This window comes from Neltuma alba, unplaced genomic scaffold (genome assembly GCF_004799145.2).
Source record: "Neltuma alba isolate B1F8T4 unplaced genomic scaffold, ASM479914v2 tig00011367_pilon, whole genome shotgun sequence".
NCBI lineage: Eukaryota > Viridiplantae > Streptophyta > Magnoliopsida > Fabales > Fabaceae > Neltuma > Neltuma alba.
This window is the reverse complement of record NW_021636064.1, coordinates 313,085-331,837: the sequence shown is the minus strand read 5'-3', so window position 1 is coordinate 331,837 and position 18,753 is coordinate 313,085. Positions and strand designations below refer to the sequence as shown.

Genomic DNA, 18,753 nt, shown 5'->3' with positions numbered 1-18,753 from the left:
TTTAAACCTGCATCAAGAATCACGCAACTGTCATTGACAAGTCAAGGAGCTACGTTAACAACTTTCGCGGCACATATTGACAACTATCACGGCCTAATTGACAATACAATATCCCATTTCGTGCTAAGGGTTTTTACCTAGACTAACCTTCATCTTTTTCTTCCTTTGCCCCTAAACTAACGTCAGAACAGAGCAAAACCACCCACAAACAACCCAAAAATAGAGCACCCATGGTCATCCTACACACCCAACTTAAATCACCACCACACACCAACCAAAAACACAGTTTTTCCATTGATTTACTTGTTCATCTTAGACCAAAAATAAAAGCTTTACAGTACCAATTACCAAAGGCAAAAACGATTTTCTGATTTTTCATTCCCAAACACAATCAATCTGTCAAGAAAAATATTCCAAGAGAGGAGAGGAAAGAAATTTCCAGACCTGAAGATTTGTGAAGATTCAAATAGAACCTCTTTGGACTTCACTAATGGTAATGGGGAAGATACTTCATTATCAATGGCTCCTTCCTTCTTTCTCCATGTCCTCTCTCCCAGCCGTAACAGAGCCATACTATGCGGGAAACTCATCTCAGCGCCTTCTGTCTTTGATACGCTAGGGCAAGGAAGTTATTTTATCTTTCTGAAAATGGCAGCCAAGTCCCTTTGGGACTTCAGAAGAATTATCACATTTCAGGGGACCTTTTTGCTGTATATTTGCTTGTGTGGGACTTTAATGTCATTTTCCCATATATAAAACCTACAAAGTATGGTATAATATTTATTATTTTTTGTGTCAAGATGTAATATTTATTCGTAATCGTAATTACCAAATACATCCCTGTTCAGTTTATGTAAAAGTAGGTGAGGAAATAAAGTGGAGAGAATTATAATGAGGTCCTAACAAAGGAAAATAATCACAAAACAAGTCTCAGAGGTTGTTATTCTCTACTCTAGAAAGGTTGTTATTGGAACTTGTTAGTGATTATTTTCTTTCTTTGAAACTTAGTTGTAATTCTCCCAATAAAGTATACCTATCATCATACTTTTTTCACTAAAATTGAATGGGATTATGTTGGTAAAAGTAGTATATTTTTTGGGAAAAAAAAATGAAGGTTATTAATTGTCCTTCTTAACTTACGATATTAGATAAAAATGTTATATTTAAGATGAAAATAAAGGAGTATAATTAAAAGAGAAGACAGTATTCACGCGATATGTTCATCATCATTCATCCACCACAAGGCACCTAACCAAGTACATAGACAAAACTTATTATTAATTAACTCAAGATGAAGATGATGATGAAGATGCTTAGAATATGATGTTTAACCCAAAACCATTCATAACATCTAATAAAACATTTATAATTCATTCAAATAACAACACCCTTTTCTGTTTTGTTATTAACTCAAATAATGACTTTGCATCCCCGTCTCTCCCTTTAGGGTTTGTTTGGTACGAGGGAAATAAAGAGGAGGAGAGAGGAGGGAAAATTTTTTAATTAATTTTGTTTTACTCTTTTATCTTACATTTTCTTTTTATCAAAATTTCATAGTCCTTCTTATCAGCCGAAAAAAAATTATAACCCCACTTCTTCAGTTTTTTGAAACACACTCGTTAAAATTTTTTCTGCTCTTCATTTCCCTCCATTTCCCTTGTACAAAACACACCCTCAATGAACTATACCAATCAAAGAATAATTTTGAAAGAGCTATAATTTTTTCGTATTTAACTAAATTTAAGTAATTTTTTATCTCACAAAATAATTAAGAAAAATCAATTCGTTATTTCTTATAATTTCATTGGATTTGCAGTCTAGTTCCTGTAATTTGCTTCTTTTCATCAGGTCTTTAGAGCTTTTCTCAATTATATGTATTAATATCTATACTCGTAGTTTGTTAAGTATTACTGATGTAAATGTTCGCTAATTACATGTAACTCACCAGAAAATACAAAATAAAAATAAACCTTTTTTTAAAACATAAAATTAGGGAATAAGATTTATTCATCGTCGATATACAAATAAAAAAATTATTATGCTCATATAATCATTTCCTTACATCCATATATAGTCTATGATTTGGTTGATTTTGATTTTATTCAAACTTATCTGATAAAATTAATCCAGGAGTATACTAAAGTGAAAACCAAGTCTTTAATTAACTACTACTTGTTTCTCTTACAAATTAAAAAATTATAAATACAGGGACCAAAACTTATATAATTGAAGAAATTATAAAGACCTAATAACTAAAAAAAAGCTTAATTATAAGGATTTAAATAAAAATGACATGATATTATATTATAAGAACTTGCATGATAATTTTCCAAAAAGAAACTGAGATGGCCTTATAACCAAGGCAAATACTCTATAAAAAAATTATGGGTTAAACGAGCCAATTCATCACCAAATGGATTTGTCCATTTAACTCGTGAAGTTAACGGTGGAGGTCAAAAAAAGGCATCATTGGATCGCTTTTGAAAAATATATGCTGCGTTACTCTACAATTTTATTAATTAGGGTGCTAATAACTTCTTGAAAAAATACCTTTTGATAAAAAAAAAAACTTTAATTGGGTTAAAAATGAGTATCTTTTATTAAAAGCAGAAACTAGTCTCCCTGAAAATCCAATGGAGAAAGAGCAGACCCTTACCAATTGAGATTTTTTTTTTCATATGAAAATTTAAAGAGCTGGACATTGAATCTCATCATCAACTGCGAATCACGTTATAATCCAAGTTGATAAAATCCTGATCATTATGTTTGTGGATGTCAATTATCCATTTTATGAGCGTCTATTAATGAATCAAAAGACAATGTTAGATGGTACAGTAATTGATTATCATTGTAATCGATATATCAGGTTTATTAATTAACATGCCACTATATATATATGCATATGATTCAACACGTTTACTTACTAACCAGTGATGGGTGGTTCATTTGAAGAATAAATAGAAAGAAGAAATGTCAAATTTGCTTTCCGCTTTTCGACTAGAAGTGTATGGATACTTGATAAATTTTACAGCTATTGGAGATATATAGAAGATCATCCTCCAGGTTTCATGTTTATCCTCTTGGATTCAGAATTTTCAAATTTGAGCTCACCTCTGCCTCAGAGAAAATTGTATTTTTAAGATGGTGTAGATGCATGCATGTGTGAGTGACTAAGGGCTTGTTTGGTTTTCTGTTTTGTAAACAATTTTTTGTTTTTAAAAGCAGAAAAACAAAACAACTTGTGTAGTAATTTGTTTTTAGTTTATTGCTTTAAAAAAAAACAGTAACATGTTTCCAAAAATTAAAAAATCAAAACAACTTTTACATGTTTTCTTGTTTTTCTTTTTGTGTTTTCTATTTTTTGTTTTGAAAAATTGAAAAAATCCTCTTCTATTCTCACTTATTACCCGCTATCTATCACTACCGGTTATAACTACCACTTGCCAAGATATGATTTTCTTTTTTTCAAATGTGATTTTTTTTCAAAATTACTTTCCAAACAATTTTATAAAATTGTTTTGAGAACGAAAAACAAAACAAACAAACAAACAGGTCCTAAGTTGCTTCTGTTGGATTAGTGATAAAAACAAACTGAGTCAGCCAGTTAAACTAGTAAATCAATCAACCAATTCCTAGGCCAGTTCGGTTAAGAGTTTTGAATAGATTTACTGGATTAAATTACACACACGTTTTTTTCCCCTTATTTTCATATCTAGCTTGATATAAATAGATGAGTATAGGTCATCATACTCATATGTTATGGGCCAACAGACGAGTATGAGGTATTATTCTCCTCTGTTTTCAGTTTCAGATGAAAATAGACTTTTTTGTAGTAGTGTAGTCTTAAAAAAATAGAAGAAAATCAAATTTGTGCTTTCGTAACCCTCTTTTATGGGATTATATGTGTTTATACATGAATATTTTATTTATTTGTGGATTACTTCTTTTAGAATTATATATAAATATTTCTGCATATTTTCATCAAATATTATTTTAATTGTGATTGGTCTGACCATAGACTAAACCTTAAAACGCTCTTTTGATGGATTCACTAATCCTAATTTATCCATTTTTTTTAGTAATTTAATTTTTATAAGAAAAACTCATAAGAAGTTAATTACTTTAATTTAATTTTTTATTTTGTATTTCCAAATAAAAAATTACCACTCCAATCCTAAATATAAGTCACTTGTAGGAGAAATTTTCGTACTAAATATAATTCACTTGTAGATATTTAATGCTTTTTTTTTTAAAAATTTTACCTTACTTAATTCTCATTTGAAAGAAGAAAAAAGAGAGAGATATGAGAATGATTTATAAGTATGGAGAAATAAAAAAAATTGACAATTGAATACTCCTTTGGTCCTATTTATAGGGCAGAGATAGAAGAATTTTTTTGGTCCTATTTATAAGCCACTTCATTAAATTTTCAGTGTAAATATACTATCTTGTCCTTCATCTATTATACTATAGGTAGTTATTTTTTTTGAAATGTATATATATTAAATATAGGTAAAGTTGAAAACTTATTATGTCTTGATAGAGAGTTAATGTATTTTAAGGTTTTTCTTAGCTTACGTGAAATATGTTGAAAGTGCCTTATAAATATGATCAGAGAAGTATATTCTTAGCATGCCAAATTATGTTGCAAGATAAGCTGTTTTGGAGACAATGAGTAATTCCTATATTTATGCGTCTTTGAATCATTAAACGCTTGTAAGTGGTGATGAATGATATTAGAAACCTGTAATTAAAAGTATGTCGTTGAAACTTTTGGTGACCCACATGATACTCATTATTCACTTTTATTCGAGCCATTAAATGCCTTTTTCTTTTCTGTTTTATTTGGCCAACCATTAAGTTCCTTTTCTACGACATGTCTCTCATTAAATTTGGGAAATTTATAAGAAAAAACGTAAACCAATAATTAAGAGTAAATAAGAATTTTTTGAAATTTTTTAAAATAAATACTGAGGTTAAAAATACAAATTATCAAAAACTTTCATAACAATTAAATACTGATATTTAATGATGAATTCCACCGCAGGAAAATGATAATACTTAAACTACTGAGTTGTTATTGAGAGTTTTTAGGAGTTTATAATAATTTTCCCAAAACTTAATTAGGTTATATTGACAATGGAATAATATCGATTACATGCATTTCCTTAGCCAATGACATTGAATAATGCCGAAACTCCGGGATTCAGATGCTCAAAGGATTCTATTACAGCATTAATTACTATTATTATATTATTATTATTATTATTATTATACCTAAACAATGATAAGAAAAATTTTGAAGTTTGAACCGTCTATTTTTTGAATTTTATTCTTTAAAAACAAAATACAAAAGAATTACAGTAAATAATAAGAAAATTTAAACCGTCTATTGCACAGGACTACTACAGCCCAGTACAGCTGTCATTCTACAGGCAATATTTCCCATCATTTTTGTCCCCTGAGCCTTGCAAAAAGACCAAAAAGAAATAATTAATATTATTTGCAGATTAAATCCACAACAAAAAAAAGGAGAAAATTAAATCTGTTAGTTAAAATTTACAGATGGTTTCTTAGTTGTAAATTGTAATTGTAATTTATAGATAAATTAAACTGGATTTTCCAATGAATGATACCAAAAGTCGGGGACGATTCATAATTTGAACAAATAACTATCACCTAACAATATGACATGTTTTTACTATAATCAGAATACCAACTATTAATAATGAAAAACTCGTTATTTAAAAAGGATTTATTATTATTATTTTTAAAATATCGCCACATATATATATACACACACAGAGGCACACATAATATGATAATGTCACATTTCTTGAGTGGGAAACAAAAACAAAGGAAAGCTTAGCGCCATCGACGCCCCACCGCAATGGCCGGAGGAGTTGCTGTCAATGGAAACGATCAGCCAAACCCAGACAAGCCATCCAAACTCGACATCCTAGGTATCACAAACTCTCTCTCTCTCTCCCCCTCCCTCTCTCTCTCTCTATATATATATGTATATATTATATCCTTCCCAGTTTCATCATTATCTGAAGAAAGCCCTTGGCTTTCTTTCTCCTTCTTTCTTCTGGTCATTATGTGTGACTCCAACGAAACAACGAGATAATTAAGTAAGGCGAGGATGAACAAATTTGTGAGGCTACATCAGTATCAATATAATGGGGTCAATTCGTTGGAGAAAACTACATACTATATTTCTATATTTGTCTCACTGGCGATTTAAAGACCTAAACCGTTGTTGGTTGTTATTGATATGAAGATGATGGGGGCGGCGGAGAAGAAGGAGAGATAAACGACAACCCCATCGAGCAAGTGAGGCTGACGGTTCCAATCACCGACGACGCAAGCCAACCGGCGTTAACGTTTCGAACATGGGTGCTAGGTTTAATGTCGTGCGTAATCCTGGCGTTCGTGAACCAGTTCTTCAGTTACAGGACGAACCAGCTCACGATTACCTCTGTGTCGGCTCAGATTGTGAGTCTTCCGCTGGGGAAGCTCATGGCGGCGACGCTGCCCAGAAAGAAGATAGGGGTCCCACTGACGAACTGGTCGTTTTCTCTGAACCCAGGGCCTTTTACTCTGAAAGAACACGTGCTCATCACCATCTTTGCCAGCTCTGGTTCAAGTGGGGTTTACGCCATTAGCATTATTACCATTGTTAAAGCTTTTTATCATCGCAGTATCCATCCCTTGGCTGCCTATTTGCTCGCAATAACTACCCAGGTATGATTTTTTCTTTTGGCATTTAAATTTGGCAAACCTCCTATATAATCACTTAATTAAAAAAGCTTCTTTATGTTTAGGAGACAAAATCAGTCGAATAAGTTAATTCAAACACTCTAAATTGTGTTCTTGAGTGTGTGTCTCTGTGTGTGTGTTTTTTTTTTTTTTTGGTATATGTGGAGTATAGAAGATTATGTATGTTCTTAGGAATCTGAGCAGATTCATGGGTAAAAATGGTATCTGCAAAAATTGATGACGACACGACAATTAGGGTATTGATTGCATGATGGAATTATAGGGAAAGATTTTCGTTTTAGAAGTCGTAATTATTTCCAAAAACAATTTTCCGAAAGGTTTTATAAGATTTTATTTTTGGAAAATTAGTGTTATGCTTTCGTGAAATTCGATGGTTTGAAAATTGTAATTTTCTGGTTTATAGCGTTTAGTCATTGTTCATTCAATGGTTTTATGTAATACACGATTGCGTTCTAATTTTTTTATTGTATAAGCTACGAATATCCGGATATTTTTAAACTTTAAAAACATTATAATAGAGGTTAATTTTCATAATAATTCAAACAAACACTTCATGTGACCTTCTTTAAGGGAAAACTAAAAAGAAGCGAGAATTGTCGAAAATTCTCTCGTTGCAATATCTATTATAGTTAAAGTTGCACACAAATATTATGGAAAAGGATTTGCGCTCGTTAAACTTATATTTCACTTTATCCTTAAATTTTTGAGAGCTCATTTAAAATTTTTTATAATCAACTTCTTAATTATGATTTATAATCAACTTCTTAATTTTCAAATATAGAAGTTTGTAAAGTCTAAGAAGGTGTTTGGATAAAAACTAAATCATGATTTTAAAAATATTTTTAAAATATACAAAGTAAATATATAAAAATTTATCTCGTTTTGTGAAAAAATACTTTTTAAAAATATTTTTCTAGGTTCCCAAACACTCCCCAAATATTTGGTCACCTAGACGTTATGAGGTTGATCTTGGTCTGATATTACAACCTCATATGAAATCCCTAAAGAGAGGAAAACAAAATGACACGAGGATGCGTATATGGATGCGTGAACCGCTGAGGCAAAAGACAAGGCATGTCATGTGCGTCTTAAAAGAAGTGCGGCTTTGCTTTTATTTTTCTCACAACTTGCTTCATATCATACCGTCCCCATAAATAATATCCACATGATACTTCTGATTTCTTGTGAATTGTTAAAAAGAAAAGAAATAAGCATACATGAAAAGATTTTTACAGGCTGCCAATATTTCAGTTTTATTTATATTGTGTCTGTGATGTTTTTTTTTGGGGGGGGGGGGGGAGGACAGATGATAGGATATGGATGGGCTGGAGTGTTTAGGAAGTTCCTTGTTGACTCTCCTTACATGTGGTGGCCAGCAAATCTTGTTCAGGTCTCTCTATTCAGGTATTTATTATTTCAATGAATATATTAAAGTAAAAATAAGTAAATTGTTCAATGCCTTTTTTTCTGTTCTCCTTGCACTTGAAGTAATTGTTTGTTGGTGATCTCCTTTGTTTATCAGTTTAGATAAATTCAATAAAAATATTAGGGAAAACCATATTGGAGGTACTTATACTTTTTTCAATTTCAATTTGGTACCTATGTTTTTTTGTTCTTAACTAAATCTTTATTTTTCCTCTATTAACATCATTAATCCTTATGTAGAGACTAAAAATATCAATAGAACAAAGTTATAAGAGTTAATGTTGCTAAAAAAATAAAATTAAATATTTAATTAAAGGGAAAAAAACACATAGGTACCAAATTAAAATTGAAGAGAAAGTATAGGTACCTTCAATATGGTTTTCCCAAAATATTATTAGTATTATAATATCATAAGTTTTGGTAACCCTATCTAGGAGTGGGGGCTACCTTCAGTGATAAATAGTAGTAAATATAAGAACTAATTAGATATTTAATTTTGATATTAAATATAAGATTTTAATTCACTTTGTGCCTCATATTTATTCATTTTCATCTAAAATACCTATGGTGAATAGTATATGTTTAAGGTTTTCATTTAAATGTGCATGATTAAGAGGTTATTTTAAAAAAAACAATATTATAAATGACTAATTTTAACTAATTTTATTGATATTGACAAATTAGTTATCAAATTTTTATATTAAAGATTGGAGGTATTTTTTTTGTCCAATCAAGTTACGACAAGATAATTTTAAAATATTGATGATACTGATAATAAGAATTTGTTATAGAATAAAAAAATTAAATTAGGTCCACTTGCCTTTGGTTCGAAACCAGAACCTTATGTATATAAAGTTAAATATACAAGTTTTTGTCATGTACACTTTGTTCTTTAACATGAGAGCTATTTATTAACTTTGACAGATTAAGAAAATGAGATCAATTAGTTAATAACAAATGTGATTTGATCTCCTCAATATAATTCCTTGTAACATTAAATTATATATCAATTCAAAAGTTAGATAAATTAGTTTGAAAAGAGAATAATAAGTAAGGCACAAAGTGGGATGAAATATTAATTTAATACCAAACCCATACTGTAAGATTACGTAGTATAATTTTATATTAGTATGTTGGTAAGTATTCACAAAAATGAATTTATTTTCTTTATAGATAATATTAAATAATAAATAATTCAATATTCTTGTTTTCTTTTTGTTTGTTTTCTATTTATTGACATGAGAACTGATGTTATCTAGATGTATGATTTTTGAACAAATATATGACATCTATGATCCATAACAAGTTACGCTCTCACTTTCAACATCTTCCAAAGCATAAGTTTATGATCTTGTTTATGCCACAAACTCAATTAATTGTCATTCATTTGCAAGCTTTTCCTTTAAACTCAGTCTCTGTTGTTTTTAATTCATATATTGTTAACATTTTAGGGCCTTCCATGAGAAAGAAAGGAGGCCAAGGGGTGGGACCACAAGGCTTCAATTCTTCTCCTTGGTCTTTGCAACAAGCTTCGCCTATTACATAATCCCAGGCTACTTCTTCCCATCAATCTCAGCCATATCCTTCGTTTGTTTGATCTGGAAGAACTCCGTAACCGCCCAGCAGATCGGCTCCGGCATGTCCGGCCTCGGCATCGGCTCCTTCGGCCTCGACTGGAACACGGTGGCCGGTTTCTTAGGCAGTCCCTTGGCTAACCCAGGCTTCGTCATCGTCAACGTCCTCGTAGGGTTTGGCTTGTTCCTTTACGTCGTCATCCCCATTGCTTATTGGTCCAATTCTTTTGAAGCCAAGAAGTTTCCTCTCTTTAGCTCTCACACCTTTGATTCCACTGGTGCAAAGTACAACGTCACTAGGGTTTTGAATCAAGCTAACTTTGACATTGACATGGACCAATATAACAGTTATAGCAAACTCTATTTAAGTGTCTTGTTTGCCTTTAACTACGGCCTGAGCTTCGCAACTCTCACTGCAACTATTTCACATGTTTGCCTCTTTCATGGAAAGTAAGTTCCTATATGATTTCCCATATATATCAGCCATGTTTGGTTTCATGATCACTTTGGAGATTACTAAAAACATGTCTGTTTTATGTGTTGAAAGGACTATATATCAGATGTGGAAGAAGACGACAGATCAGTTAAAAGGTCATTTTGCAGATGTGCACACAAGGATAATGAAGAAGAACTATGAACAAGTTCCAGATTGGTGGTTTGTTTCTATTTTGGTTATAATGGGAGGTCTAGCCTTATTTGCTTGTCAAGGTTTTGGAGGTCAGCTTCAACTTCCATGGTGGGGAGTCTTATTCTCTTTCGCTATTGCATTTGTATTCACTTTGCCTATTGGGGTCGTCCAAGCCACAACAAATATTGTATGGATTTTCGTTCTAGCTCTGAATCACATTATAACTTTGATTAATTACCACTATTTCTTTCTCTGTGAAATGACTTGTTTTCTTCAATGTCTGTGCAGCAAGTAGGCCTTAACGTTATCACAGAGTTAATCATTGGGTTCATTTACCCTGGAAGACCTCTTGCTAATGTTGCTTTCAAGACCTACGGTTACATTAGCATGGCTCAAGCCCTTAGCTTCGTTTCTGATTTCAAATTAGGGCACTACATGAAAATTCCTCCAAAATCTATGTTCATTGTGCAGGTATATCTATCTATCCATCTGTATATGTATATGGATAAATTAATCATTGCTCCTTAGTTACAACCTAGTTCTCCAACTTTAACTCAATACAACTCAGTTCTCAATTCCTGTATTATTGACTCGATCGAAGTTCAGTCTATGAACTTTGACTTGATAAGACTCATCAGTCCTTGAAGTTTTAACCATTCAAAATATGGGTCCCTATATTTTTTTTAAACTAAAATTGCCAAAACTAAAGTTATTTTTATTTAAATGTCTCAATGGCTAAATATAGGTACTGAATTGCATGAGTTTCAAATGAGTAAAAACTATATACAGGGATAGAGTTATGTCGAGATAAATTTAAGAAACAAGTTACAAATGAAGCAAAATTATACGGACTAAATGATTCATTTGCCATATATATATATATATATATTCATTCTTCACAATGGATCCTCACCCTATACCTGAGCTTATTATGGTTTATTTATTCGCAGTTGGCTGGAACCATAGTTGCTTCTGTAGTGTATTTTGGCACAGCATGGTGGCTTCTAACAACAGTAGAAAACATCTGTGACGCTAGTCTATTATCAGAAGGAAGTCCCTGGACATGCCCAGGCGACGATGTGTTCTACAACGCATCGATCATTTGGGGAGTGATAGGACCAAAAAGAATGTTCACAAAGGAAGGAAACTACCCACAAATGAACTGGTTCTTCCTCATCGGTCTTCTTGCTCCTGTCCCAGTTTGGATTCTCTCACGCAAGTTCCCAAACCAGAAATGGATTCCTCTCATAAACATGCCCATCATTTTCAGCGGAGCAGGAGGCTTACTTCCAGCAAAATCAGTGAACTATATAATGTGGGCAATCGTTGGCATTTTCTTCAACTTTTATGTGTACAGTTGGTTTAAGGGTTGGTGGGCCAGGCATACTTATATTTTATCTGCTGGTCTTGATGCTGGTGTTGCTTTTACTGGTGTTCTTCTGTTTTTTACCCTGCAAAGCTATGATGTTATAGGTCCCACTTGGTGGGGCCTGCAAGCTGATGATCACTGTAGCTTGGCCAAGTGCCCCACAGCACCAGGTGCTAAGGCTCCAGGGTGCCCTACTTTTTAAGTGTTAATGTCAAATTATAGGACTCCTGGACCAAAATACTGCATCATTGATTTGTAAATGTATATATGTACGTACCGCAGATACTTCTTCTTGGTACTTTCAATTTTAAGGATTTGGTTGGCAAATATATATAGAGATCAGATTATGGTTTAGGTAGATTTGAAACAACCAAGGCCTCATTTGGGATGACAATTATCAACAATCACATTTCATATAATAGGAGACAAAACTCTTTTCATATACTAACTTTGTATTATGTAAATCATGATTGAAAAGCTGTTTATAAGATATTCTATACGGGCCTTAAATCCTATATAAGAGTCCTAAATCCTATAATAAGGTTCTCAACAATATAATTTGAACATATTCAAAGTTTCAACCCAGAAAGAAGAGAATTTCAACTAGCATGAGCGGATAGTGGGCCTTGAGATCACTGAACTATTTCAACAAAGATATGTGCTGGTTCAACGTATATGTGGTAGGCTACCATTACTAGATGAAAGAGAATGTTTGTAAATCAAAATAGATTCCTTCACATATTTATTTCGTATACTGTAAAATTATTTCTAAAATTATCATTTGGTTTCCATATAAAAACTACGTAGAGCTGGAATACAGGATAACGATGGAGGGTGGGTGGAGCAAGCTAAATCAGCCCACCTCCTAATAGGGTAACAGACTAATTTGCCAATCCACTTTCACGCACGCGTAGGGGGACAAAATTTTCAAATTTTTTTTTTTCTGATTTTTAATTTGAATTACAAATTTTTACAGGTTAAGTTTAAGTTTTCTTGCTTTCATGAACTTACACGATTGAGTTGGTCCCAACTTGCAAATATAGTAATATAATCTATATTATATAATTATTTAAAAAACAGAACAAATATCATAGGCTTAAGGTGGGCCTAACAAGTATTTAAATTGGTGTAATCTCATTCAAACTGTTAATTGGAAAAACGTCAGTTACTTTTTATTTACAGCTGGAATTTTCAAGGTTCCACGTATCCCCCAGTATCCGGCCACTCCACCATCGCCGTAACCCAGCACAGAACGTCTCCATTGAAACCCCTCTCCACTTATTCTCCATTTAATGAGAACGCAGCATTTAGGATGAAAAACAACTGGGGCAATTTTCTCTTTTGAATCTAGAGTCGTGCATTGCAAATTCATTTCAATCTCCCGTATTTCTCCAGGTGAGCAGGAAATTCATAGTTTTGCCTCCGAAAACCTTCGCAGGTCGTGCGTGGGAAGAAATTGTCAAAAGAAGAAGGGCGTTCGCTGGTTCTCACTAGTACTCGTTGGCTGCTTTCTTCACTGCGCATATACCTCTGTTTTATACGTCGCACTTGGGCGTGATGGGGCTGAAACATCAAATGGAGATGTATTAATCTTTCCAGATATGGTCAGATACAGGTTTGTGCAAGTTTGTTGCAACTTCTTATTACGAATAGAGGTTCTGTTTTGTTTCAACCAAAAAAAATGAAAAAGGTTATGTGGTAGTCGTTATTGATTCCCTATGATTTAATAAAATTTCAGGAGGTTGACACATTTTGATGTTGAAACGTTTGTTGAAGAAGTTCTTGTGAAGGATGGAGAATGGCTTCCTGGAACTCCTGAAGCCTTAAAAACTTCATATGTATTTGTTTGTTCACATGGATCCCGCGATCGCAGATGTGGGGTTTGTGGACCTGTTTTGGTGAGTAGATTCAGGGAAGAGATAGAATTACAAGGTCTTCAAAATAAAGTGTTTGTTAGCCCATGTTCACACATTGGGGGACATAAGTATGCTGGAAATGTTATCATATTTGGATCAAGCATCAACGGAAAAGTCACTGGACATTGGTGAGAATGAGACACAAATAACTGTTGAATTCCATTTGGTGCTAGGATTTTCATTTTTCTTCTTCAAAATCTGTAGATACCATGCTAACATTGTTTGTCTTGATTATGAGCTAACTATTCTTACTATCGTAAATATGCAGGTATGGGTATGTTGCTCCAGATGATGTGTCTGTATTGCTTCAACAACATATTGTAAGAGGGGAGATTCTAGACTCACTGTGGAGGTAATCATTTCCTTTCAGTTATAATGCATGATTTAGAGGACAATAGTTTTGGAGCTTTCTCTGGTGGGACTTCTTATTTGGCTGTGGATCATTTAGGCTGATTTTGTATCATTTTTCAAAAGTTGGTGGATGATAGTATCCCTAAGGCAAGACTGCGGGTGTAATATGAAGAGATGTTGCCGTTTTGCTGGTGAAAACATCTAGAATATAGAAATTCCTAAAATAATGGAAGATAACAGAAGTGCCAAAATTTCAAATATATGGCTAATAATCAAGAAGTTGTTAATACCTTAAGCATTTAAGATATAGAAGATTCTTTTATATCCATAGCTTGTCTAGATTTTTTCCCTTTTAAAATCCACTTCGACTATGATGGGGCCCTTTTCTTTTTGGTTTTGAAAATGATCTCATATGGATTGGCATGTCTTCTGACAAATTACTGTTTTGAAGCTTGTTTTCTCAGTCAAGGACCTTCCCCGTGAAAAATCTGTTTTGTTTTCTGACATACTCCTTATGAATAATAATCCCTAGGAGTCTTTTGCTTGCGGAATTTCAGATAGCATTTTTAATATGAAGAGTTACTCTCTTAGAAGGGTGTGATTCTTGGAATGTTCAAAATCTATCTCTTGCCGATAACTTGTTAACATGTCTCCTTGGGAGCGAAATAATCTAAGTACCTGACCGTTGGATGTGACACGTCAATTGTAAACCCTTTTATTTACTTGTTTGTTTGTTTAGTTATTTATTTATTTATTTACACACGCATTTATATATAGGTTATGTTTGCATGCCTATATCATGAAATGAGAACAACAATAAGCTTTATCCCACTAGGTGGGGTTAGCTACATGAATCGCACAACGTCAATCAGCTCTATCAACAATCAAGTTCTTAGATATATTATTGATCAGGAGGTCCTGTTCAATGACCTTGTTTAGCATTCTACTGCTTTTTATAGGATTCCAAATTGTCTGATCTATCCTTCTCACCAAGGCTTTCTATGGCCTTCTCTGCACATGTCCAAACTACTTCAAGAGATGTTCAACTATTTTCTCTTTGATCGGTGCCACACTTATTCTTGTGCGAATAATTTTATTTCGAGCTGGATCATTTCTTGTATGACCACATATTTATCTCAACATTTTCATTTCTGCTACCCCAACTTTATGCTCTTGTTTTTACTTTAATACCCAATATTTACTACCATACAACATAACTGGTCTTATAGCATTTGATAAAATTTTCCTTTAAGCTTCTTAGGTACCTTATTGTAAATAACTCTAGTAGTCTTCGTTCACTTTAACCAGCAAGCTTGTATTCTATGCGAAACATCCTTATCAATTTCATCATCCTTATGTGTATTGGGTCCTAGATATTTGAACTTTGACACTTAAGAAATGATTTGATCTCCTAGGTTCACTTCCAAATCACCATTGCCTTGCCTCCCCCCAAAATTGCAGTGCATATATTATGTCTTGCTCCAGCTTAAGCGAAAACCTTTCGACTCCAAGGTCTTTCTCTATAACTCTAATTTAGAGTTAATCTCTTCTTTTGATTTAGCCATGAGGACTACATTATCCGTGAAAAGCGTGTATTTGGGGATTTTTTCTTGAATAAGCTAGCTAGAATGCCTAGAACAATATTAAATAAGTAATGACTCAAAGTAGATCTCTAATGTAAGCCAATCTTAATGGAAAAGTCCTTTGTCTTATCTCTAGCGTTCTTACCCTAATAGTTGTCCCCTCATACATATTTTGTATGACTTTGATATAAGTAACCCACACACCTTTCTTTTCTAAAGCCTTCCAAAGTACCTATCTTGACACATGATCATAAACTTTTTCCAAGTTAATAAAACCATATGTAAATCCTTTCCTTTACTTCTATCTCTTTCTATCAACCCCCTTAATAAATAAACTGCTTCTGTAAAACAAAATAAAAATATACACAAATAACTCTGAAAGATATTATACTATCATTATTATTATTATTTTAATGATCTGTACAAAGGTTGAGGATCCGTACATCAGAGTTCATAACATAAAAAATAAAGGTGCTAAACACTAATAGAGATCACGGTCTTTATTCTAAATAAAGCTAGGAGAATCTGAGGAGTGTTCTACTGCTGTTGTGCTGTTCCGTCTTCATCATATCTGACATGTGGGGCTCCTATCAGGGGGCTTTGGGGGTAGTACTCGAGAATTGAATTCCCAATCCTCATCCACTCAATTCTTACTGCTATCTCTCTTACCGGCATTTGGAACATTATGTGGTATATGAATGATACAAATTAATAGAAGTTAACCAATAATGTCCAGCTTTTTTTTTGGGGGGGGGGGGTTGTCTAAGCCCTGCAGTAGAAATTATGTGGGAAAATCTGCACAAAATCAAAATAATAAATTTTCTGAGCACCCATGATTTCGTCAGAGACATGTCACCTAGACTGATTAGGACATCCCCTAAAGTGGATTCACAATAATCAGATATTCACACAACATTTTGGGTGTTCATAGAAATCTGCGCACAACAATATGATCAAGCAATCTTCTCACATAATTTAATCAGATAAAAATATGAGTTATAATAATTAAGAAATATCTACATAAATATTTTATAGGTCGAAGTCGTTATATTAGTGCAGGGGAATAAAGAGAGAGGAAAAGTGAGGAAATGGACGTCCTCTGCTGCCGGTAAGTAGAGTAAAAGTCTTCTCCTAGTGAGTGATACTCGTATTTTTGATGTTATGAACTCTTATGTCCAAACACCCAACCTTGGTACAAATCACTGAAATAATAATGATGATGATATTATAATATCTTTTAGGGTCTTCCTCCCCAAAAAAAAAAAAAAAACTTTTAGAGTTAATTTTTATTTTGTTTTCATCTCGCAATATATGCATGTGTACATTACTCATATGTTGGCAAAAAGAGAAAAAGGAACATAACTTTTATATATATATATATATATATATATATATATATATAGGTAAACAAGCAAATAAATAAATAAAGGGGTTTGCATCAGCAACCCCTCCTCTGGGATCTGGAATTTTGAGTTCCGGCCTATGTTGCCAAATCCGATATTGGCTTGTAGATCCACAGATGGTAAAGGATTGTGCTTTTAGCATTTATTTACTGGCACAGAAATATGCTGACTTGTATATGGTGCAAACTTCTGTGAATATTGTCGTTAGGGGCCAGATGGGTTTATCACCAGATGAGCAGAAGAAAAGCCAAGACCAAAGGCTTCAGCTGAAAGAAAGCATGGAAGTGCTTAAGCAGATGAAGAATGATGAGATAAGCACTGATGTGTATGGAAATCAAGAAGACAACTTTCTGGGCTGCTGCCAAGAGAATGGAGACTCTTCCTGCTGTCAAAACTATGTGTTACAGGAAAACACAAATGATTCTGATGCCATTGAAACACAGGCGAATTTCCCAGCTGAAAATGAGAGTGGTGAGGCCTTGATTTCGCAATTTAATAGCAGAAAAGGAGCCTCCCGCAAACTCCGTCCTTCCGTGCCAACTTGGCTTGATAGCTGGGAGCATGAAGATACCTATGCTGCACTTGCTGTTGCCTGTGCTGCAGTGTCTGTTTATTTTGCCTATAGATGCTACAAACAGTTAAGAGAAACCAACAATTGATTGACTCTTTTAGCAATATGGATTAGGATTAGGTAAGGCAACTTCATTTTAATATTTTTGTATATCAATATGATGTCGCATGATGCTAGTGCGGTTCTCTGTAAAATCATCCTCAATTAGACTTGAGTGGAAAGTGTGTGAGCTTAGTAAGCAAATCAGTTATGTACATATTTAAATTCTCCCTTCAATGAATTACTTTGTAACATCTATTGATTTTATGGAGATCATGCTTATTTCTTGAATTGACTACTAAATTCAAGAACACGGATTGCATGCTCTCCTTTTCTTGTTAATCCTTTTAAATTAGTTGGCCCATGAAGTCATTCAGCAGCTAAATGAAAAGGCACAATGTTATTTACATAGTAAAATGTTAATAAGGCTACCTTTAATACAGTAACAGTGTTACGATTCATTGTCTGGGGGTGTTTAGTCTGGGGCTTGAACTTCTGTTCTAAAAAGTTTGCGTCTGCTTTATGCAAGCATTTCCTCTATGCCACTGAAATATCGGGTATGTCCAATACACTTTAGGCATAAAACTTCAGTCTTCCGAGGGCATGGCTAAAACACTTGGGCATAAAACTTTAGTCTTCCTAAGGCATCAATGACATCATAGCATGACTAGATAAACAAGTAAACAGCAGTGGCTTTGAGGTCAGAATAAGGCTTGAAGAAAGTGACCAGTATCTCCCCATTTTAAAATTGACAATCAGTGAGTTGCTGTGGCCATTCTTCTAGTTCTGTTCATGTAACTCTGTTTCTCTGATCTGGGTGATTCTGGCATCGTCTGGCTGTTTCTCTGTTGGGTCCACATGGTGAAATTCATGTCTGATTGGGAAAATGAACCACATAACAGCATCTTACTGCTTCTTGTTTCATGGGAGCCAAGGTCTGAAGAAATCTTCATTGCGTGCTGCTTGGATGAAGTTGAAGTCTCTTTCTCCGAAAGTGTGGGAGGGATGCAAAGTCAATGAGAAGGCGAGAAAAATAGGCCTAGGTAAAGCATAGAACAATATTAACTTCTCACAAAAAGGAGTCAATTCATTCTCTGGTAGTTAGCCAGTT

The 18,753-nt window shown here is 33.5% G+C and overlaps 2 protein-coding genes across 2 annotated transcripts; both read left to right on the top strand.

Moving 5' to 3' along the window:
• Positions 1–5,890: 5,890 nt before the first annotated feature.
• Positions 5,891–12,112, top strand: LOC114712507 (oligopeptide transporter 1-like). The gene is made up of 7 exons (XM_028897054.1): positions 5,891–5,963; positions 6,284–6,747; positions 8,090–8,187; positions 9,660–10,232; positions 10,330–10,597; positions 10,699–10,881; positions 11,361–12,112. Exons 1-7 carry the CDS (start codon positions 5,891–5,893, stop codon positions 11,979–11,981), a joined length of 2,280 nt encoding a protein of 759 aa, XP_028752887.1. The 3' UTR covers positions 11,982–12,112.
• Positions 12,113–12,606: 494 nt separating this feature from the next.
• Positions 12,607–17,879, top strand: LOC114712506 (uncharacterized). Its single transcript, XM_028897053.1, has 5 exons — positions 12,607–12,613; positions 13,175–13,394; positions 13,518–13,823; positions 13,964–14,047; positions 17,241–17,879. The coding sequence occupies exons 1-5, from the start codon at positions 12,607–12,609 to the stop codon at positions 17,689–17,691; spliced, it is 1,068 nt and encodes a 355-aa protein (XP_028752886.1). The 3' UTR covers positions 17,692–17,879.
• The last annotated feature ends 874 nt before the right edge of the window (positions 17,880–18,753 follow it).

Coding starts and splice junctions, on each gene's coding strand:
- LOC114712507 (XM_028897054.1), top strand. CDS start 5,891: ATGGCCGGAGGAGTTGCTGTCAATGGAAACGATCAGCCAAACCCAGAC. Junction 6,748..8,089: donor TGCTCGCAATAACTACCCAG/GTATGATTTTTT, acceptor GGGGGAGGACAG/ATGATAGGATATGGATGGGC. Junction 10,882..11,360: donor AATCTATGTTCATTGTGCAG/GTATATCTATCT, acceptor ATTTATTCGCAG/TTGGCTGGAACCATAGTTGC.
- LOC114712506 (XM_028897053.1), top strand. Junction 13,395..13,517: donor CCAGATATGGTCAGATACAG/GTTTGTGCAAGT, acceptor ATAAAATTTCAG/GAGGTTGACACATTTTGATG. Junction 14,048..17,240: donor ATTCTAGACTCACTGTGGAG/GTAATCATTTCC, acceptor TATTGTCGTTAG/GGGCCAGATGGGTTTATCAC.